This window comes from Oncorhynchus nerka, linkage group LG22 (assembly GCF_034236695.1).
Source record: "Oncorhynchus nerka isolate Pitt River linkage group LG22, Oner_Uvic_2.0, whole genome shotgun sequence".
NCBI classification, from domain to species: Eukaryota; Metazoa; Chordata; class Actinopteri; order Salmoniformes; family Salmonidae; genus Oncorhynchus; species Oncorhynchus nerka.
The window spans coordinates 4,087,342-4,114,479 of record NC_088417.1 but is presented as its reverse complement, the minus strand read 5'-3'; the positions used below and the strand labels follow the sequence as shown (position 1 = coordinate 4,114,479).

The following is a 27,138-nucleotide window of genomic DNA, read 5'->3' as shown; positions in this document are numbered from 1 at the left end:
ATAAACCTACTGCTACAACTACTACAACTACTACAACTAATAATACCAATGAAATAAACCTACTACTACAACTACTACAACTACTGTCTAATAATAATACCAATGAAATAAACCTACTGCTACAACTACTGTCTAATAATAATACCAATGAAATAAACCTACTACTACAACTACTGTCTAATAATAATACCAATGAAATAAACCTACTACTACAACTACTGTCTAATAATAATACCAATGAAATAAACCTACTGCTACAACTAATACAACTACTGTCTAATAATAATACCAATGAAATAAACCTACTACTACAACTACTGTCTAATAATAATACCAATGAAATAAACCTACTGCTACAACTACTGTCTAATAATAATACCAATGAAATAAACCTACTGCTACAACTACTGTCTAATAATAATACCAATGAAATAAACCTACTGCTACAACTACTACAACTACTGTCTAATAATAATACCAATGAAATAAACCTACTGCTACAACTACTACAACTACTGTCTAATAATAATACCAATGAAATAAACCTACTACTACAACTACTACAACTACTGTCTAATAATAATACCAATGAAATAAACCTACTGCTACAACTACTGTCTACTGTCTAATAATAATACCAATGAAATAAACCTACTGCTACAACTACTGTCTAATAATAATACCAATGAAATAAACCTACTAACTACAACTACTACAACTACTGTCTAATAATAATACCAATGAAATAAACCTACTAATACAACTAATACAACTACTGTCTAATAATAATACCAATGAAATAAACTGCTACTACTACAACTACTGTCTAATAATAATACCAATGAAATAAACCTACTGCTACAACTACTACAACTACTGTCTAATAATAATACCAATGAAATTAACCTACTACTACAACTACTGTCTAATAATAATACCAATGAAATACACCTACTGCTACAACTACTACAACTACTGTCTAATAATAATACCAATGAAATAAACCTACTGCTACAACTACTGTCTAATAATAATACCAATGAAATTAACCTACTGCTACAACTACAACTACTGTCTAATAATAATACCAATGAAATTAACCTACTGCTACAACTACTGTCTAATAATAATACCAATGAAATAAACAACTACTGTCTAATAATAATACCAATGAAATAAACCTACTGCTACAACTACTGTCTAATAATAATACCAATGAAATAAACCTACTGCTACAACTACTGTCTAATAATAATACCAATGAAATAAACCTACTACTACAACTACTGTCTAATAATAATACCAATGAAATAAACCTACTGCTACAACTACTACAACTACTGTCTAATAATAATACCAATGAAATAAACCTACTACTACAACTACTGTCTAATAATAATACCAATGAAATAAACCTACTACTACAACTACTGTCTAATAATAATACCAATGAAATTAACCTACTACTACAACTACTGTCTAATAATAATACCAATGAAATAAACCTACTACTACAACTACTACAACTACTGTCTAATAATAATACCAATGAAATTAACCTAAACCTACTGTCTACAACTACTACAACTACTGTCTAATAATAATACCAATGAAATAAACCTACTGCTACAACTACTGTCTAATAATAATACCAATGAAATAAACCTACTACTACAACTACTGCTACCAACTACTACTACAACTACTGTCTAATAATAATACCAATGAAATAAACCTACTACTACAACTAACTACTGTCTAATAATAATACCAATGAAATAAACCTACTACTACAACTACTGTCTAATAATAATACCAATGAAATAAACCTACTACTACAACTACTACAACTACTGTCTAATAATAATACCAATGAAATAAACCTACTGCTACTACTACAACTACTGTCTAATAATAATACCAATGAAATAAACCTACTACTACAACTACTGTCTAATAATAATACCAATGAAATAAACCTACTACTACAACTACTGTCTAATAATAATACCAATGAAATAAACCTACTACTACAACTACTACTGTCTAATAATAATACCAATGAAATAAACCTACTACTACAACTACTGTCTAATAATAATACCAATGAAATAAACCTACTGCTACAACTACACAACTACTGTCTAATAATAATACCAATGAAATAAACCTACTACTACAACTACTGTCTAATAATAATACCAATGAAATAAACCTACTGCTACAACTACTGTCTAATAATAATACCAATGAAATAAACCTACTACTACAACTACTGTCTAATAATAATACCAATGAAATAAACCTACTGCTACAACTACTACAACTACTGTCTAATAATAATACCAATGAAATAAACCTAACTACTACAACTACTGTCTAATAATAATACCAATGAAATAAACCTACCTACTGCAACTACACCAACTACTGTCTAATAATAATACCAATGAAATTAACCTACTACTACAACTACTGTCTAATAATAATACCAATGAAATAAACCTACTACTACAACTACTGTCTAATAATAATACCAATGAAATAAACCTACTGCTACAACTACTACAACTACTGTCTAATAATAATACCAATGAAATAAACCTACTACTACAACTACTGTCTAATAATAATACCAATGAAATAAACCTACTACTACAACTACTGTCTAATAATAATACCAATGAAATAAACCTACTACTACAACTACTGTCTAATAATAATACCAATGAAATAAACCTACTACTACAACTACTACAACTACTGTCTAATAATAATACCAATGAAATAAACCTACTACTACAACTACTACAACTACTGTCTAATAATAATACCAATGAAATAAACCTACTGCTACAACTACTGTCTAATAATAATACCAATGAAATAAACCTACTACTACAACTAATACAACTACTGTCTAATAATAATACCAATGAAATAAACCTACTACTACAACTACTACAACTACTGTCTAATAATAATACCAATGAAATTAACCTACTACTACAACTAATACAACTACTGTCTAATAATAATACCAATGAAATAAACCTACTGCTACAACTACTGTCTAATAATAATACCAATGAAATAAACCTACTACTACAACTACTGTCTAATAATAATACCAATGAAATAAACCTACTACTACAACTACTGCTAATAATAACTAAATAAACCTACAACTACTGTCTAATAATAATACCAATGAAATAAACCTACTACTACAACTACTGTCTAATAATAATACCAATGAAATAAACCTACTGCTACAACTACTGTCTAATAATAATACCAATGAAATTAACCTACTACTACAACTAATACAACTACTGTCTAATAATAATACCAATGAAATAAACCTACTACTACAACTACTGTCTAATAATAATACCAATGAAATAAACCTACTACTACAACTACTGTCTAATAATAATACCAATGAAATAAACCTACTGCTACAACTACTGTCTAATAATAATACCAATGAAATTAAACCTACAACTACTGCTAATACAATACTGAAATAAACCTACAACTACTGTCTAATAATAATACCAATGAAATAAACCTACTACTACAACTACTACAACTACTGTCTAATAATAATACCAATGAAATAAACCTACTGCTACAACTACTGTCTAATAATAATACCAATGAAATTAACCTACTGCTACAACTACTACAACTACTACAACTACTACAACTACTGTCTAATAATAATACCAATGAAATAAACCTACTACTACAACTACTGTCTAATAATAATACCAATGAAATTAACCTACTGTTACAACTACTGTCTAATAATAATACCAATGAAATAAACCTACAACTAATACTACAACTACTGTCTAATAATAATACCAATGAAATAAACCTACTGCTACAACTACTACAACTACTGTCTAATAATAATACCAATGAAATAAACCTACTGCTACAACTAATACAACTACTGTCTAATAATAATACCAATGAAATAAAACTACTACTACAACTACTGTCTAATAATAATACCAATGAAATAAACCTACTACTACAACTACTGTCTAATAATAATACCAATGAAATAAACCTACTACTACAACTACTGTCTAATAATAATACCAATGAAATAAACCTACTGCTACAACTAATACAACTACTGTCTAATAATAATACCAATGAAATAAACCTACTGTCTAATAATAATACCAATGAAATAAACTACTACAACTACTGTCTAATAATAATACCAATGAAATTAACCTACTACTACAACTACTGTCTAATAATAATACCAATGAAATAAACCTACTACTACAACTACTGTCTAATAATAATACCAATGAAATAAACCTACTGCTACAACTACTGTCTAATAATAATACCAATGAAATAAACCTACTGCTACAACTACTACAACTACTGTCTAATAATAATACCAATGAAATAACCTACTGCTACAACTACTACAACTACTGTCTAATAATAATACCAATGAAATAAACCTACTGCTACAACTACTACAACTACTGTCTAATAATAATACCAATGAAATAAACCTACTACTACAACTACTGTCTAATAATAATACCAATGAAATACACCTACTACTACAACTACTGTCTAATAATAATACCAATGAAATAAACCTACTACTACAACTACTACAACTACTACAACTACTACAACTACTGTCTAATAATAATACCAATGAAATTAACCTACTACTACAACTACTGTCTAATAATAATACCAATGAAATAAACCTACTGCTACAACTACTGTCTAATAATAATACCAATGAAATAAACCTACTGCTACAACTACTGTCTAATAATAATACCAATGAAATAAACCTACTGCTACAACTACTGTCTAATAATAATACCAATGAAATAAACCTACTACTACAACTACTACAACTACTGTCTAATAATAATACCAATGAAATAAACCTACTGCTACAACTACTACAACTACTGTCTAATAATAATACCAATGAAATAAACTACTACAACTACTACAACTACTGTCTAATAATAATACCAATGAAATAAACCTACTGCTACAACTACTGTCTAATAATAATACCAATGAAATTAACCTACTACTACAACTACTACAACTACTGTCTAATAATAATACCAATGAAATAAACCTACTGCTACAACTACTGTCTAATAATAATACCAATGAAATAAACCTACTACTACAACTACTGTCTAATAATAATACCAATGAAATAAACCTACTGCTACAACTAATACAACTACTGTCTAATAATAATACCAATGAAATTAACCTACTACTACAACTAATACAACTACTGTCTAATAATAATACCAATGAAATTAACCTACTACTACAACTACTAATACAACTACTGTCTAATAATAATACCAATGAAATAAACCTACTACTACAACTACTGTCTAATAATAATACCAATGAAATAAACCTACTACTACAACTAATACAACTACTGTCTAATAATAATACCAATGAAATTAACCTACTACTACAACTACTACAACTACTGTCTAATAATAATACCAATGAAATAAACCTACTACTACAACTACTGTCTAATAATAATACCAATGAAATAAACCTACTGCTACAACTACTGTCTAATAATAATACCAATGAAATTAACCTACTGCTACAACTACTGTCTAATAATAATACCAATGAAATAAACCTACTGCTACAACTACTGTCTAATAATAATACCAATGAAATAAACCTACTGCTACAACTACTGTCTAATAATAATACCAATGAAATACACCTACTGCTACAACTACTGTCTAATAATAATACCAATGAAATAAACCTACTGCTACAACTAATACAACTACTGTCTAATAATAATACCAATGAAATAAACCTACTACTACAACTACTGTCTAATAATAATACCAATGAAATAAACCTACTACTACAACTACTGTCTAATAATAATACCAATGAAATAAACCTACTGCTACAACTACTACAACTACTGTCTAATAATAATACCAATGAAATAAACCTACTACTACAACTACTGTCTAATAATAATACCAATGAAATAAACCTACTGCTACAACTACTGTCTAATAATAATACCAATGAAATAAACCTACTGCTACAACTACTGTCTAATAATAATACCAATGAAATTAACCTACTGCTACAACTACTGTCTAATAATAATACCAATGAAATAAACCTACTGCTACAACTACTGTCTAATAATAATACCAATGAAATAAACCTACTGCTACAACTACTACAACTACTGTCTAATAATAATACCAATGAAATAAACCTACTGCTACAACTACTACTAACTAATGTCTAATAATAATACCAATGAAATAATACCTACTGACTAAACTACTACAACTACTGTCTAATAATAATACCAATGAAATAAACCTACTACTACAACTACTGTCTAATAATAATACCAATGAAATAAACCTACTACTACAACTACTGTCTAATAATAATACCAATGAAATAAACCTACTACTACAACTACTACAACTACTGTCTAATAATAATACCAATGAAATAAACCTACTGCTACAACTACTACAACTACTGTCTAATAATAATACCAATGAAATAAACCTACTACTACAACTACTGTCTAATAATAATACCAATGAAATAAACCTACTACTACAACTACTGTCTAATAATAATACCAATGAAATAAACCTACTGCTACAACTACTGTCTAATAATAATACCAATGAAATTAACCTACTGCTACAACTACTACAACTACTACAACTACTACAACTACTGTCTAATAATAATACCAATGAAATAAACCTACTACTACAACTACTACAACTACTGTCTAATAATAATACCAATGAAATAAACCTACTGCTACAACTACTACAACTACTGTCTAATAATAATACCAATGAAATACACCTACTGCTACAACTACTACAACTACTGTCTAATAATAATACCAATGAAATAAACCTACTGCTACAACTACTGTCTAATAATAATACCAATGAAATAAACCTACTGCTACAACTACTACAACTACTGTCTAATAATAATTCCAATGAAATAAACCTACTGCTACAACTACTACAACTACTGTCTAATAATAATACCAATGAAATAAACCTACTGCTACAACTACTACAACTACTGTCTAATAATAATACCAATGAAATAAACCTACTGCTACAACTACTGTCTAATAATAATACCAATGAAATAAACCTACTGCTACAACTACTGTCTAATAATAATACCAATGAAATAAACCTACTACTACAACTACTGTCTAATAATAATACCAATGAAATAAACCTACTGCTACAACTACTGTCTAATAATAATACCAATGAAATAAACCTACTGCTACAACTACTGTCTAATAATAATACCAATGAAATAAACCTACTACTACAACTACTGTCTAATAATAATACCAATGAAATAAACCTACTACTACAACTAATACAACTACTGTCTAATAATAATACCAATGAAATAAACCTACTACTACAACTAATACAACTACTACAACTACTGTCTAATAATAATACCAATGAAATAAACCTACTGCTACAACTACTGTCTAATAATAATACCAATGAAATAAACCTACTGCTACAACTACTGTCTAATAATAATACCAATGAAATAAACCTACTGCTACAACTACTACAACTACTGTCTAATAATAATACCAATGAAATAAACCTACTGCTACAACTAATACAACTACTACAACTACTGTCTAATAATAATACCAATGAAATAAACCTACTGCTACAACTACTGTCTAATAATAATACCAATTAAATAAACCTACTGCTACAACTACTACAACTACTGTCTAATAATAATACCAATGAAATTAACCTACTGCTACAACTAATACAACTACTACAACTACTGTCTAATAATAATACCAATGAAATTAACCTACTGCTACAACTACTACAACTACTACAACTACTGTCTAATAATAATACCAATGAAATAAACCTACTGCTACAACTAATACAACTACTGTCTAATAATAATACCAATGAAATAAACCTACTGCTACAACTACTGTCTAATAATAATACCAATGAAATAAACCTACTGCTACAACTACTACAACTACTGTCTAATAATAATAATGAAATAAACCTACTGCTACAACTAATACAACTACTACAACTACTGTCTAATAATAATACCAATGAAATTAACCTACCTACAACTACTACAACTACTACAACTACTGTCTAATAATAATACCAATGAAATAACCTACTGCTACAACTAATACAACTACTACAACTACTGTCTAATAATAATACCAATGAAATAAACCTACTACTACAACTACTACAACTACTGTCTAATAATAATACCAATGAAATAAACCTACTACTACAACTACTACAACTACTGTCTAATAATAATACCAATGAAATAAACCTACTGCTACAACTACTGTCTAATAATAATACCAATGAAATAAACCTACTGCTACAACTACTACAACTACTGTCTAATAATAATACCAATGAAATTAACCTACTGCTACAACTAATACAACTACTACAACTACTGTCTAATAATAATACCAATGAAATAAACCTACTGCTACAACTACTGTCTAATAATAATACCAATGAAATAAACCTACTGCTACAACTACTACAACTACTGTCTAATAATAATACCAATGAAATAAACCTACTGCTACAACTACTACAACTACTGTCTAATAATAATACCAATGAAATAAACCTACTGCTACAACTACTACAACTACTGTCTAATAATAATACCAATGAAATACACCTACTGCTACAACTACTGTCTAATAATAATACCAATGAAATAAACCTACTGCTACAACTACTGTCTAATAATAATACCAATGAAATAAACCTACTGCTACAACTACTGTCTAATAATAATACCAATGAAATAAACCTACTGCTACAACTACTGTCTAATAATAATACCAATGAAATAAACCTACTGCTACAACTACTGTCTAATAATAATACCAATGAAATAAACCTACTACTACAACTACTGTCTAATAATAATACCAATGAAATAAACCTACTACTACAACTAATACAACTACTGTCTAATAATAATACCAATGAAATAAACCTACTACTACAACTAATACAACTACTACAACTACTGTCTAATAATAATACCAATGAAATAAACCTACTGCTACAACTACTGTCTAATAATAATACCAATGAAATAAACCTACTACTACAACTACTGTCTAATAATAATACCAATGAAATAAACCTACTGCTACAACTACTACAACTACTGTCTAATAATAATACCAATGAAATAAACCTATGAAATAAACTACTACAACTACTGTCTAATAATAATACCAATGAAATAAACCTACTGCTACAACTAATACAATACTGAAATAAACCTACAACTAAATAATAATACCAATGAAATTAACCTACTGCTACAACTAATACAACTACTACAACTACTGTCTAATAATAATACCAATGAAATAAACCTACTGCTACAACTAATACAACTACTGTCTAATAATAATACCAATGAAATAAACCTACTAATACTACAACTACTACAACTACTGTCTAATAATAATACCAATGAAATTAACCTACTGCTACAACTAATACAACTACTACAACTACTGTCTAATAATAATACCAATGAAATAAACCTACTGCTACAACTACTACAACTACTGTCTAATAATAATACCAATGAAATTAACCTACTGCTACAACTACTACAACTACTGTCTAATAATAATACCAATGAAATAAACCTACTGCTACAACTACTGTCTAATAATAATACCAATGAAATTAACCTACTGCTACAACTACTACAACTACTGTCTAATAATAATACCAATGAAATTAACCTACTACTACAACTACTGTCTAATAATAATACCAATGAAATAAACCTACTGCTACAACTAATACAACTACTGTCTAATAATAATACCAATGAAATAAACCTACTACTACAACTACTGTCTAATAATAATACCAATGAAATAAACCTACTGCTACAACTAATACAACTACTGTCTAATAATAATACCAATGAAATAAACCTACTACTACAACTACTGTCTAATAATAATACCAATGAAATTAACCTACTGCTACAACTACTACAACTACTGTCTAATAATAATACCAATGAAATAAACCTACTGCTACAACTACTGTCTAATAATAATACCAATGAAATAAACCTACTGCTACAACTAATACAACTACTGTCTAATGATAATACCAATGAAATAAACCTACTACTACAACTAATACAACTACTGTCTAATAATAATACCAATGAAATAAACCTACTGCTACAACTACTGTCTAATAATAATACCAATGAAATAAACCTACTACTACAACTAATACAACTACTGTCTAATAATAATACCAATGAAATAAACCTACTACTACAACTACTGTCTAATAATAATACCAATGAAATAAACCTACTACTACAACTAATACAACTACTGTCTAATGATAATACCAATGAAATAAACCTACTACTACAACTAATACAACTACTGTCTAATAATAATACCAATGAAATAAACCTACTACTACAACTACTGTCTAATAATAATACCAATGAAATAAACCTACTACTACAACTAATACAACTACTGTTTAATAATAATACCAATGAAATAAACCTACTGCTACAACTAATACAACTACTGTCTAATGATAATACCAATGAAATAAACCTACTGCTACAACTAATACAACTACTACAACTACTGTCTAATAATAATACCAATGAAATTAACCTACTACTACAACTACTGTCTAATAATAATACCAATGAAATAAACCTACTGCTACAACTACTGTCTAATAATAATACCAATGAAATAAACCTACTGCTACAACTACTACAACTACTGTCTAATAATAATACCAATGAAATAAACCTACTACTACAACTACTACAACTACTGTCTAATAATAATACCAATGAAATAAACCTACTGCTACAACTAATACAACTACTGTCTAATAATAATACCAATGAAATAAACCTACTGCTACAACTAATACAACTACTGTCTAATAATAATACCAATGAAATAAACCTACTACTACAACTACTGTCTAATAATAATACCAATGAAATAAACCTACTACAACTACTACAACTACTAATAATAATACTAAATACAACTACAACTACTGTCTAATAATAATACCAATGAAATAAACCTACTGCTACAACTACTGTCTAATAATAATACCAATGAAATAAACCTACTACTACAACTACTGTCTAATAATAATACCAATGAAATAAACCTACTGCTACAACTACTGTCTAATAATAATACCAATGAAATAAACCTACTGCTACAACTACTGTCTAATAATAATACCAATGAAATAAACCTACTGCTACAACTACTACAACTACTACAACTACTGTCTAATAATAATACCAATGAAATAAACCTACTGCTACAACTAATACAACTACTGTCTAATAATAATACCAATGAAATAAACCTACTAATACAACTACTACAACTACTGTCTAATAATAATACCAATGAAATAAACCTACTACTACAACTACTGTCTAATAATAATACCAATGAAATAAACCTACTGCTACAACTACTGTCTAATAATAATACCAATGAAATAAACCTACTGCTACAACTACTGTCTAATAATAATACCAATGAAATAAACCTACTGCTACAACTACTGTCTAATAATAATACCAATGAAATACACCTACTGCTACAACTACTGTCTAATAATAATACCAATGAAATAAACCTACTACTACAACTACTGTCTAATAATAATACCAATGAAATTAACCTACTGCTACAACTACTACAACTACTGTCTAATAATAATACCAATGAAATAAACCTACTGCTACAACTAATACAACTACTGTCTAATAATAATACCAATGAAATAAATCTACTACTACAACTAATACAACTACTGTCTAATGATAATACCAATGAAATTAACCTACTGCTACAACTACTGTCTAATAATAATACCAATGAAATAAACCTACTGCTACAACTACTGTCTAATAATAATACCAATGAAATACACCTACTACTACAACTACTACAACTACTGTCTAATAATAATACCAATGAAATTAACCTACTGCTACAACTACTACAACTACTGTCTAATAATAATACCAATTAAATAAACCTACTACTACAACTACTGTCTAATAATAATACCAATGAAATAAACCTACTACTACAACTACTGTCTAATAATAATACCAATGAAATAAACCTACTGCTACAACTACTGTCTAATGATAATACCAATGAAATAAACCTACTGCTACAACTACTGTCTAATAATAATACCAATGAAATAAACCTACTGCTACAACTACTGTCTAATAATAATACCAATGAAATAAACCTACTGCTACAACTAATACAACTACTACAACTACTGTCTAATAATAATACCAATGAAATAAACCTACTGCTACAACTAATACAACTACTGTCTAATAATAATACCAATGAAATAAACCTACTGCTACAACTACTGTCTAATAATAATACCAATGAAATAAACCTACTGCTACAACTACTGTCTAATAATAATACCAATGAAATAAACCTACTGCTACAACTAATACAACTACTGTCTAATAATAATACCAATGAAATAAACCTACTGCTACAACTAATACAACTACTGTCTAATAATAATTCCAATGAAATAAACCTACTGCTACAACTAATACAACTACTGTCTAATAATAATTCCAATGAAATAAACCTACTGCTAGCCCCAGATCGAGGGAGATTATCAGTGGTCTTGTATGTCTTCCATTTCCTAATAATTGCTCCCACAGTTGATTTCTTCAAACCAAGCTGCTTACCTATTGCAGATTCAGTCTTCCCAGCCTGGTGCAGGTCTACAATTTTGTTTCTGGTGTCCTTTGACAGCTCTTTGGTCTTGGCCATAGTGGACTTTGGAGTGTGACTGTTTGAGGTTGTGGATAGGTGTCTTTTATACTGATAACAAGTTCAAACAGGTGCCATTAATACAGGTAACGAGTGGAGGACAGAGGAGCCTCTTAAAGAAGAAGTTACAGGTCTGTCAGAGCCAGAAATGTTGCTTGTTTTTAGGTGACCAAATACTTATTTTCCACCATAATTTGCAAAAAAATTCATAAAAAATCCTACAATGTTATTTTCTGGATTTTTTTTCTCATTTTGTCTGTCATAGTTGAAGTGTACCTATGATGAAAATTACAGGCCTCTCTCATCTTTTTAAGTGGGAGAACTTGCACAATTGGTGGCTGACTAAATACGTTTTTTGCCCCACTGTATATATATGTTATAATGACGCTTTTATCCAAAGCAACTTACAGTCAAGCGTGCATATAATATGTTTACGTATGGATGGTCCCAGGAATCAAACCCACTATCCTTGCGTTGCAAGGACCATGCTCTACTAACTGAGCCATGCTCTACCAATTTCCCTCTTGATTCTGAAAGAAGTCATTCTGTACTGTACTGCACCCATTCCTACCACGTCCTAACAGTCTGTTTTTGTCACAGTTGAAACACAGTGGTTCATTGTGGTCTAAGAAACCTTCCTCACAGACTCTGGTCTAAAATTACCCAGAATGCCAGATGTCTCTGTAGTGAATGGCACCCTATTCCCTAAAAAGTGCACTAACCCTAACTGAGGCTTAAACCAATCACACCCTCAGGCTCTAACTTTAACCCTGGACCTGGTACCTGTTACCAGGGGCTGCAATGAGTTTACTGTACTATCTATCCCCGACGGTTTGTATAGGGGCCTGTTTGTATAAGGACAGGTTTGATACACAAGATGGTGCCGACAAAGAGGGCTGCCTCGCTTCTAGTCCTGAGGAAACTTGGCAGTATATACATCTTTTTAATGTATTATTTCTTACATGGTTAGCCCAGAAAATCTTAAGAACTATTGGATATCAGAGAGACGTCAACATACCAGCACTACGAACAGGAATACTCCTTTGTCCAAACCACCCATGGCATCTGAACTGATTCTAGAGGTTGACCCAAAACAACCCTGCCGGAGAAAAGGAAGACGGAGTGGTCTTCTGGTCAGACTTCAGAGGCGTGCACACCACCCACCGCTTCCGAGTACATTACTCGCTAATGTCCAGTCTCTAGATTACAAGGTCGACGAAATTAGGGCAAGGGTTGCTTTCCAGAGAGACATCAGGGATTGTAACATACTCCTGTTTCGTGGAAACATGGCTCTCTCGGGACGTGCTGTCTGAGTCGGTACAGCCACCTGGAATCTTTATGCGTCACGCCAACAGGAATAAACATCTCTCCGGGAAGAAGAAGGGCGGGGGTGTATGTTTCATGATTAACAACATACAGGAACTCAAGTCCTTTTGTTCCCCTGACCTAGAATTCTTCACAATCAAATGCCGACCGTATTATCTCCCTAGAGAATTATTTTCGGTTATTGTATACAGCCGTGTATATTCCCCCTCAAGCCGATACCACGACGGCCCTCAAAGAACTACAGTGGACCTTATGTAAACTGGACACCACATATCCTGAGGCTGTATTTATTGTAGCTGGGGATTTTAACAAAGCAAATTTGAGAACAAGGCTTCCTAAATTATATCAGCATATTGATTGTAGCACTCGCGCTGGAAAAACACTGGATCACTGCTACTCTAACTTCTGCGATGCATACAAGGCCCTCCCCCGCCCTCCTTTCGGCAAATCTGACCACTAATCCATTTAGCTCCTCCCTTCCTATAGGCAGAAACTCAAACAGGAAGTAACCGTGCTAAGGATCATTCAATGCTGGTCTGACCAATCGGAATCCACGCTTCAAGATTGTTATGATCACGCGGACTGGGACATGTTCCGGGTAGCCTCAGAGAATAATATAGATTTATAAACTGATTCAGTGAGTGAGTTTATAAGGAAGTGCATTGGAGATGTTGTACCCACTGTGACTATTAAAACCTACCCTAACCAGAAACTGTGGATTGATGGCAGCATTCGCACAAAACTGAAAGCGCGGAACCATTGCATTTAACCATGGAAAGACAACTGAGACTACAAATACAAACAGTGTAATAATTCCCTCTGCAAGGCAATCAAACAAGCAAAATGTCAGTACAGAGACAAAGTGAAGTCGCAATTCAATGACTCAGACACGAGAAATATGTGACAGGGTCTACAGACAATCACAGACGACAAAAAGAAAACCAGCCACGTCACGGACACCGTCGTCTTGCTACCAGACAAACTAAACACCTTCTTTGCCCGCTTTGAGGATAATACAGTGCCACATATACTTGTCCCGCCACCAAGGACTGTGGGCTCTCCTTCTCCGTGACCGACATGAGTAAAACATTTAAACGTGTTAACCCTCGCAAGGCTGCTGGCCCAGATGGCATCCCCAGCCGCGTCCTCAGAGCATGTGCAGACCAGCTGGGCTGGTGTGTTTACGGACATTTTCAATTTCCCCCTATCCCAGTCTGCTGTTCCCATATGCTTCAAGATGTTTTGCTATTGGGCCGACAGGTTACCTGGCGAGTTGCTGAAGTCAGGTAAATGTATAGTTCTGTGCATCAAACTCTTATGGCGTCGTCAGAACCTTTAATCTGGCTCTGACTAATACATAGTGAATGGACTGATACAGGGCAGTTATGTGATAACGAATCTGGTGGTTTACAATGTTACCTGGTTGGTGGAAGTTTGGAGACAGCTCCCTAGCGACGGCCCTAGCGATGTCACAATCCTGTCTGGCAGAGAGAGCTGCCTGGTCTGCTGCCTCTCCCTTCGTCCTGGCATGAGCCGTCCTGCAACACACACACACACACACACACACACACACACACACACACACACACACACACACACACACACACACATTAGAACAGCAACACACTCACAACGCATCTCTCTCTCTCCCCCTCTCCCTCTCTCTCTCCCTCCCTCCCTCTCCATCAGGGATAACATACCACCCTGACCCCCTGTGCTTCTATCTCAAATCCAAATCCTTCTTTCACAAACGAAGCTATGCCCGTCGGCTGGCCCACAAAGACCTAAATCCAGTCTGCAGGACCTCTGCTGCAGGATAGGATCTCCATCTCTTCATTCAAAGACTCCATCACGGACACTCTTACTGACAAATGTGGCTGCTTTGTGTGATGTATTGTCTTCTTGCTTTTGTGCTGTTGTCTGTGCCCAATAATGTTTGTACCATGTTGTGCTTCTGTCATGTTGTGTTGCTACCATGCTGTGTTGTCATGTTGTGTTGCTACCATGCTGTGTTGTCATGTTGTGTTGCTACCATACTATGTTGTCAGGTTGTGTTGCTACCATACTGTGTTGTCATGTTGTGTTGCTACCATACTATGTTGTCATGTTGTGTTGCTACCATACTATGTTGTCATGTTGTGTTGCTACCATGCTGTGTTGTCATGTTGTGTTGCTACCATGCTGTGTTGTCATGTTGTGTTGCTACCATGCTGTGTTGCTACCATGCTGTGTTGCTACCATGCTGTGTTGTCATGTTGTGTTGCTACCATACTATGTTGTCATGTTGTGTTGCTACCATGCTGTGTTGTCATGTTGTGTTGCTACCATGCTGTGTTGTCATGTTGTGTTGCTACCATGCTGTGTTGTCATGTTGTGTTGCTACCATGCTGTGTTGTCATGTTGTGTTGCTACCATGCTGTGTTGTCATGTTGTGTTGCTACCATGCACCCACCCACCCTTTGAAAACCCAGTGAGATAAGAGCAGGTACACTCACTCACACAACCTAACTATCCTCTCTTTCACAGCATGCGTACAGACACGGCTGGGCACCACGGCTGGGAACCTGGGTACCACGGCTGGGTACCTGGGTACCACGGCTGGGTACCTGGGTACCACGGCTGGGTACCTGGGCACCACGGCTGGGAACCTGGGCACCACGGCTGGGTACCTGGGTACCACGGCTGGGTACCTGGGTACCACGGCTGGGTACCACGGCTGGGTACCACGGCTGGGAACCTGGGCACCACGGCTGGGTACCACGGCTGGGTACTTGGGCACCACGGCTGGGTACCTGGGCACCACGGCTGGGTACCACGGCAGGGCACCACGGCAGGGCACCACGGCTGGGTACCACGGCTGGGTACCACGGCAAGGTACCTGGGCACCACGGTTGGGTACCTGGGCACCACGGTTGGGTACCTGGGCACCACGGCTGGGTACCACGGCTGGGTACCACGGCAGGGTACCTGGGCACCACGGCTGGGTACCACGGCAGGGCACCACGGCTGGGTACCACGGCAGGGCACCACGGCTGGGTACCAAGGCTGGGTACCTGGGCACCACGGCTGGGTACCTGGGCACCACGGCAGGGTACCACGGCAGGGCACCACGGCAGGGCACCACGGCTGGGTACCACGGCTGGGTACCACGGCAAGGTACCTGGGCACCACGGTTGGGTACCTGGGCACCACGGCTGGGTACCACGGCTGGGTACCACAGCAGGGCACCACGGCAGGGCACCACGGCTGGGTACCTGGGCACCACGGCTGGCCACCACGGCTGGGTACCTCGGAAACACAGCTGGGCACCACGGCTGGGTACCACAGCTGGGCACCACGGCTAGGTACCACGGCTGGGCACCACGGCTGGGCACCACGGCTGGGTACCACGGTTGGGTACCTGGGCACCACGGCTGGGTACCACGGCTGGGTACCACGGCAGGGTATTTGGGCACCACGGCTGGGCACCACGGCTGGGTATTTGGGCACCACGGCTGGGTAATAGAGGAGGACAGGCTGTGAGCAGTCTGCTTTTGGTATTGTGAGCAGTCTGCTTTTAGTATTTTGAGCAGTCTGCTTTTGGTTTTCTATTGACTAATTAGTACTAATAATGAACACACAGCATGAAGAGCAGAGTAGCAGATCATCGCTGAGAGGTGCCGTGTGTGTGTGTGTGTGTTTGGCTCGTGAACACACTCAGAACACACTCCGACCAGACCACCACCACACGAAGGGAGGCAACAACAAAATGGATGCATCTCTTTCATATGGGGCTCTGGTCAGTAGGGTGTCATGTGGAGCATCACCAATACATGACAATGGAGACTGACAGGAAGTACCATAGCATCAGTCCAGCCAGACTCCTGCTGAATGATACTAGTCAGGACTCATCAGTCCAGCCAGACTACTACTGAATGATACTAGTCAGGACTCATCAGTCCAGCCAGACTCCTGCTGAATGATACTAGTCAGGACTCATCAGTCCAGCCAGACTACTACTGAATGATACTAGTCAGGACTCATCAGTCCAGCCAGACTCCTACTGAATGAAACTAGTCAGGACTCATCAGTCCAGCCAGACTTCTATTGAATGATACTAGTCAGGACTCATCAGTCCAGCCAGACTCCTGCTGAATGATACTAGTCAGGACTCATCAGTCCAGCCAGACTCCTACTGAATGATACTAGTCAGGACTCATCAGTCCAGCCAGAGTCCTGCTGAATGATACTAGTCAGGACTCATCAGTCCAGCCAGACTCCTACTGAATGATACTAGTCAGGACTCATCAGTCCAGCCAGACTCCTACTGAATGATACTAGTCAAGACTCATCAGTCCAGCCAGACTCCTACTGAATGATACTAGTCAGGATTCATCAGTCCAGCCAGACTCCTACTGAATGATACTAGTCAGGACTCCAGTCCAGCCAGACTCCTACTGAATGATACTAGTCAGGACTCATCAGTCCAGCCAGACTCCTGCTGAATGATACTAGTCAGGACTCATCAGTCCAGCCAGACTCCTACTGAATGATACTAGTCAGGACTCCAGTCCAGCCAGACTCCTACTGAATGATACTAGTCAGGACTCATCAGTCCAGCCAGACTCCTGCTGAATGATACTAGTCAAGACTCATCAGTCCAGCCAGACTCCTACTGAATGATACTAGTCAGGATTCATCAGTCCAGCTTTAGTCTCACGTGCCAGACTCCTACTGAATGAAACTAGTCAGGATTCATCAGTCCAGCCAGACTCCTACTGAATGATACTAGTCAGGACTCCAGTCCAGCCAGACTCCTACTGAATGATACTAGTCAGGATTAATCAGTCCAGCCAGACTCCTACTGAATGATACTAGTCAGGACTCATCAGTCCAGCCAGACTCCTACTGAATGATACTAGTCAAGACTCATCAGTCCAGCCAGACTCCTACTGAATGATACTAGTCAGGATTCATCAGTCCAGCCAGACTCCTACTGAATGATACTAGTCAGGACTCATCAGTCCAGCCAGGCTCCTACTGAATGATACTAGTCAGGACTCATCAGTCCAGCCAGACTCCTACTGAATGATACTAGTCAGGATTCATCAGTCCAGCCAGACTCCTACTGAATGATACTAGTCAGGACTCCAGTCCAGCCAGACTCCTACTGAATGATACTAGTCAGGACTCATCAGTCCAGCCAGACTCCTGCTGAATGATACTAGTCAGGACTCATCAGTCCAGCCAGACTCCTACTGAATGATACTAGTCAGGACTCCAGTCCAGCCAGACTCCTACTGAATGATACTAGTCAGGACTCATCAGTCCAGCCAGACTCCTGCTGAATGATACTAGTCAAGACTCATCAGTCCAGCCAGACTCCTACTGAATGATACTAGTCAGGATTCATCAGTCCAGCTTTAGTCTCACGTGCCAGACTCCTACTGAATGAAACTAGTCAGGATTCATCAGTCCAGCCAGACTCCTACTGAATGATACTAGTCAGGACTCATCAGTCCAGCCAGACTCCTACTGAATGATACTAGTCAAGACTCATCAGTCCAGCCAGACTCCTACTGAATGATACTAGTCAGGATTCATCAGTCCAGCCAGACTCCTACTGAATGATACTAGTCAGGACTCATCAGTCCAGCCAGACTCCTACTGAATGATACTAGTCAAGACTCATCAGTCCAGCCAGACTCCTACTGAATGATACTAGTCAGGATTCATCAGTCCAGCTTTAGTCTCACGTGCCAGACTCCTACTGAATGAAACTAGTCAGGATTCATCAGTCCAGCCAGACTCCTACTGAATGATACTAGTCAGGACTCCAGTCCAGCCAGACTCCTACTGAATGATACTAGTCAGGATTAATCAGTCCAGCCAGACTCCTACTGAATGATACTAGTCAGGACTCATCAGTCCAGCCAGACTCCTACTGAATGATACTAGTCAAGACTCATCAGTCCAGCCAGACTCCTACTGAATGATACTAGTCAGGATTCATCAGTCCAGCCAGACTCCTACTGAATGATACTAGTCAGGACTCATCAGTCCAGCCAGACTCCTACTGAATGATACTAGTCAGGACTCATCAGTCCAGCCAGACTCCTACTGAATGATACTAGTCAGGATTCATCAGTCCAGCTTTAGTCTCACGTGCCAGACTCCAACAGAATGATACTAGTCAGGATTCATCAGTCCAGCTTTAGTCTCACGTGCCAGACTCCTGCTGAATGATACTAGGCAGGATTCATCAGTCCAGCTTTAGTCTCACGTGCCAGACTCCTGCTGAATGATACTAGTCAGGATTCATCAGTCCAGCCAGACTCCTACTGAATGATACTAGTCAGGATTCATCAGTCCAGCTTTAGTCTCACGTGCCAGACTCCTGCTGAATGATACTAGTCAGGACTCAATATAGAAACTACAGAAAGAGAACTCTGATGACCTACTTAACCCTGGTCTCTCTGCCACCCACCCCTCTCTACCCTCCCTCTCTCTTTGCCTCACTCTCTCTCTCTGTATCCCTCTCTCCTTCCCAGTTTGTCTCTCCCCCCCTCACTCCCCCCCTCCTCTCTCTCTCTCTTCCCTCATCCCTGTCTCCTCATCAGTATGATCTTATGTGTGCTCCAGTCCTTGGACAGTGAGGCGTCCTGTTTCAAAATCAAATCAAATTTGTCAGATGCCTTAAGCTTTAATGGAGTGCGGCTGCGTGCAAGGCCGGGGTCAGTTGTGGCCGGGGTCAGTTGTGGCCGGGGTCAAGTGAGATATTAAAATGGCTTCCGGTCCAGAAATAAGCCATCATCAACCAGGGACAAAGGACTCACTTATATAGCAGCAGACAGGACTGGAATATACCGGAACACAACAAGACACACAGACATGCACAGAAGGACACACACATGCAGTCTTGTATAACTAACCTTGTGGGGACACACAATTCAGCACTATTCAAAATCCTATTTTCCTTAACCCTAAACCTAACCCTAAGCTGTACTCCTGCCTTAACTGCAAAATGTAACCTTAACCCTAAACCTAACCCTAACACTAATTCTATACAATATGTTGTTATGGAAATGAGTCAAGAGATGGACCTTTAATGAAAAGTCATGTAAAATCTGAACTTTGAAAATGCCCTCTCTCCCTCCCTTACACTTTACACTGGCAACATACTGTACTGAACTCTACACTGGGCAACATACTGTACTGAACTCTACACTGGGCAACATACTGTACTGACTTTACACTGGTAACATACTGTACTGAACTTTACACTGGTAACATACTGTACTGACTTTACACTGGTAACATACTGTACTGACTTTACACTGGCAACATACTGTACTGACTTTACACTGGTAACATACTGTACTGACTTTACACTGGCAACATACTGTACTGACTTTACACTGGTAACATACTGTACTGAACTCTACACTGGGCAACATACTGTACTGAACTTTACACTGGTAACATACTGTACTGAACTCTACACTGGCAACATACTGTACTGAACTTTACACTGGTAACATACTGTACTGAACTTTACACTGGGTAACATACTGTACTGAACTCTACACTGGGCAACATACTGTACTGACTTTACACTGGTAACATACTGTACTGACTTTACACTGGTAACATACTGTACTGAACTTTACACTGGTAACATACTGTACTGAACTCTACACTGGCAACATACTGTACTGAACTTTACACTGGTAACATACTGTACTGAACTTTACACTGGCAACATACTGTACTGAACTCTACACTGGCAACATACTGTACTGAACTCTACACTGGGTAACATACTGTACTGAACTTTACACTGGGCAACATACTGTACTGAACTCTACACTGGCAACATACTGTACTGACTTTACAATGGTAACATACTGTACTGAACTCTACACTGGCAACATACTGTACTGACTTTACACTGGTAACATACTGTACTGAACTCTACACTGGGCAACATACTGTACTGAACTTTACACTGGCAACATACTGTACTGAACTCTACACTGGCAACATACTGTACTGAACTCTACACTGGCAACATACTGTACTGAACTTTACACTGGCAAAATACTGTACTGAACTCTACACTGGCAACATACTGTACTGAACTTTACACTGGGCAACATACTGTACTGAACTCTACACTGGCAACATACTGTACTGAACTCTACACTGGGCAACATACTGTACTGAACTTTACACTGGCAACATACTGTACTGAACTCTACACTGGGCAACATACTGTACTGAACTCTACACTGGGCAACATACTGTACTGAACTCTACACTGGGCAACATACTGTACTGAACTTTACACTGGCAACATACTGTACTGAACTCTACACTGGGCAACATACTGTACTGAACTTTACACTGGCAACATACTGTACTGAACTCTACACTGGGCAACATACTGTACTGAACTTTACACTGGCAACATACTGTACTGACTTTACACTGGCAACATACTGTACTGAACTCTACACTGGCAACATACTGTACTGAACTCTACACTGGGCAACATACTGTACTGAACTTTACACTGGCAACATACTGTACTGAACTCTACACTGGGCAACATACTGTACTGAACTCTACACTGGGCAACATACTGTACTGAACTTTACACTGGCAACATACTGTACTGAACTCTACACTGGGCAACATACTGTACTGAACTTTACACTGGCAACATACTGTACTGACTTTACACTGGCAACATACTGTACTGAACTCTACACTGGGCAACATACTGTACTGACTTTACACTGGCAACATACTGTACTGAACTCTACACTGGGCAACATACTGTACTGAACTCTACACTGGGCAACATACTGTACTGAACTCTACACTGGGCAACATACTGTACTGAACTTTACACTGGCAACATACTGTACTGAACTCTACACTGGGCAACATACTGTACTGAACTCTACACTGGGCAACATACTGTACTGAACTCTACACTGGGCAACATACTGTACTGAACTTTACACTGGCAACATACTGTACTGAACTCTACACTGGGCAACATACTGTACTGAACTCTACACTGGGCAACATACTGTACTGAACTCTACACTGGGCAACATACTGTACTGAACTCTACACTGGGCAACATACTGTACTGAACTTTACACTGGCAACATACTGTACTGAACTCTACACTGGGCAACATACTGTACTGAACTCTACACTGGGCAACATACTGTACTGAACTTTACACTGGCAACATACTGTACTGAACTCTACACTGGGCAACATACTGTACTGAACTCTACACTGGGCAACATACTGTACTGAACTTTACACTGGCAACATACTGTACTGAACTCTACACTGGGCAACATACTGTACTGAACTCTACACTGGGCAACATACTGTACTGAACTCTACACTGGGCAACATACTGTACTGAACTTTACACTGGCAACATACTGTACTGAACTCTACACTGGGCAACATACTGTACTGAACTCTACACTGGGCAACATACTGTACTGAACTTTACACTGGCAACATACTGTACTGAACTCTACACTGGGCAACATACTGTACTGAACTCTACACTGGCAACATACTGTACTGAACTCTACACTGGGCAACATACTGTACTGAACTCTACACTGGCAACATACTGTACTGAACTCTACACTGGCAACATACTGTACTGAACTCTACACTGGGCAACATACTGTACTGAACTTTACACTGGCAACATACTGTACTGAACTCTACACTGGCAACATACTGTACTGAACTTTACACTGGGCAACATACTGTACTGAACTTTACACTGGCAACATACTGTACTGAACTTTACACTGGGCAACATACTGTACTGAACTTTACACTGGGCAACATACTGTAATGAACTTGATAATTTGTCATGTGACATGTTCATAACCAGGACAATACCTTCAGCCATGACCCCAAAACGAATGCCAAAAGCTATGGCTCTCAGCCGGGTTAGTCTAGTACTGTTGTAATCTCTCCTCCACACCACACACACACACACACACACACACACACACACACACACACACACACACACACACTCTCTAAAGTATCAGTAGCAAAACAAAACGTCTGCACGAATTAACACCGGTGTGGAGCCCAACCTGTGTGGCTATAGAAGGGATCTGAAAGCCCAGTGTTAAGTCGGGATTACTTAAGCCTGACTAACTCTATCAGTGGGCCAGTGAAACCAGACACCCAAATAATTTCAGAATGATTCATGTACGTCAGTTGGGGTTAGTATCCATGGCTGGCAGTGACGCTAGAGGTGAGGGCTGTAGAACGAATGTCTTGAGAGGTTATATTCTAATGCCCTTCTGCTACGTCAGACTTAAAAGAGCAATCAGCAGTTGATACATCCATTTTTTGGACTGAATGATACGTACCCATTCTTGAAGGATATAACTTCTAAATGCCAACAGAGGTGTTTTGTAAAGGAGGATTTAGATTTATAAAAGCATCTACTATTTGTCAACCATTATATATCACAAGGTTGACTGAGAAACATGTTCTCTACTACAGTCATGGAGGCCTTTCTCAATAGCAAGGCTATGCTCTGTCTACGGCACCTTTCTCAATAGAAAGGCTATGCTCTGTCTACGGCACCTTTCTCAATAGCAAGGCTATGCTCTGTCTACGGCACCTTTCTCAATAGCAAGGCTATGCTCTGTCTAAGGCACCTTTCTCAATAGCAAGGCTATGCTCTGTCTACGGCACCTTTCTCAATAGCAAGGCTATGCTCTGTCTACGGCACCTTTCTCAATAGCAAGGCTATGCTCTGTCTATGGCACCTTTCTCAATAGCAAGGCTATGCTCTGTCTACGGCACCTTTCTCAATAGCAAGGCTATGCTCTGTCCACGGCACCTTTCTAAATAGCAAGGCTATGCTCACTGAGTCTGTACATAGTCAAAGCTTTCCTCAAGTTTGGGTCAGTCACAGTGGTCAGGTATTCTGCTACAGCGAACTCTTACTTTGCCACTGTGTGCAGTTGTGGCCAAAAGTGTTGAGAATGACACAAATATTAATTTCCACAAAGTTTGCTGCTTCAGTGTCTTTAGATATTTTTTGTCAGATGTTACTATGGATACTGAAGTATAATTACAAGCATTTCATACGCGTCAAAGGCTTTTATTGAGAATTACATGAAGTTGAAGCAAAGAGTCAATATTTGCAGTGTTGACTCTTCTTTTTCAAGACCTCTGCAATCTGCTTGGAGTATGTCAGAATTTGTGGGTTTTTGTTTGTCCACCCGCCTCTTGAGGATTGACCACAAGTTCTCAATGGGATTAAGGTCTGGGGAGTTTCCTGGACATGAACCAGAAATATTGATATTTTGTTTCCCGAGCCACTTAGTTATCACTTTTGCCTTATGGCAAGGTGCTCGATCATGCTGGAAAAGGCATTGTTCGTCCCCAAACTGTTCCTGGATGGTTGGGAGAAGTTGCTCTCGGAGGTTGTGTTGGTACCATTCTTTATTCATGGCTGTGTTTTTAGGCAAAATTGTGAGTGAGCCCACTCCCTTGGCTGAGAAGCAACCCCACACATTAATGATCTCAGGATGCTTTACTGTTGGCATGACACAGGAAATGCTATGTCATTCAAACGCTATGTCAGCCAACTCATAATAGTCAAATACCAGCACAAAATGATGTGGTACGTCTCCCTGCAAAACCATGACATTGACCTCCTGTTGTTATTGGTAAGTGGGACACCTTTACAGGTGAAGGTGCCATTTGGTTACCCTGGTGATATCAGCCTTCTTTGTGCTAAAATTCCATTCATGCCAAACATGGCTAGGAGTGATGAGGAGTGGCATGATAGGTAAACAGACTGGCACACAGGATGCCATTTTCAGTAGGTGGAATGATAGCTAAACAGACTGGCACACAGGATGCCATTTAAAGTAGGTGGAATGATAGCTAAACAGACTGGCACACAGGATGCCATTTACAGTAGGTGGAATGATAGCTAAACAGACTGGCACACAGGAAGCCATTTACAGTAGGTGCCATTTGGAATATATTTACGGGCTCTAGTTGAGACAGACAGTAAGATAGTAGCGCAGGTCAGGATGCTGCATATTAAACAATGAGTCTAATCCTGGATGCTGATTGGTTAAAACCAATAAAACCAATTCACCAAGTTACCACCGGCTAAGTCTAAGACATTAAAATGCCTATTTGCCCGTTGTCTCATCAGCCCAGCCAGGCAATTTATAACCTTGACCTCCAGTGTACAAAGCATCTAGACTTTATCTCACATTTATTTTAAACTAGCAATTGGTTTTCAACAGCTGAGATTTGTATAAACCGTACTGTTTGCCTCAGTATTTTTGCAACATTGCTTCAGTATTGCGATGTCCCGTCTAGTAATAATCATGTCGGGAGTCAGGAGGAGACGGACAGTCAAACTAGTGAACCTTGGCTGGAAACAAAACGACGGCTTGGGTAGCAACCTCAGGACTTTTTACTTCGTGGAAGGACGAAATAGTATAAATAAATCAAACCCCCCACCCCAAAAAAAATGTTATTAAAATTTGTGAATCATGATTTGAATATGTTGGTAATGGTTGTATAAAAGTTATAATGCCCTTGAAGCCGGTGTTTTGGAGGATATAATATCACGGTTTGCCGGCCCTCAACGTGCCTTTATCCATAAAACACAAGCTTCTCGTGCATTATTACTTACATGAACCTAATCCAGTTGACACAGACAGGATGATGGTGCAGGATAATGAATAAAGTGG

At 37.5% G+C, this 27,138-nt stretch overlaps 1 protein-coding gene across 1 annotated transcript in view; it reads right to left on the bottom strand.

Moving 5' to 3' along the window:
- LOC115127706 (junctophilin-1-like) overlaps positions 1–27,138 on the bottom strand; it is a 157,597-nt gene that overhangs the window by 67,588 nt on the left and 62,871 nt on the right. The window contains exon 4 of the mRNA XM_065006868.1: positions 15,779–15,897. Coding sequence (XP_064862940.1) covers positions 15,779–15,897 — 119 coding nt within the window. The remainder of the gene's footprint in view (positions 1–15,778; positions 15,898–27,138) is intronic.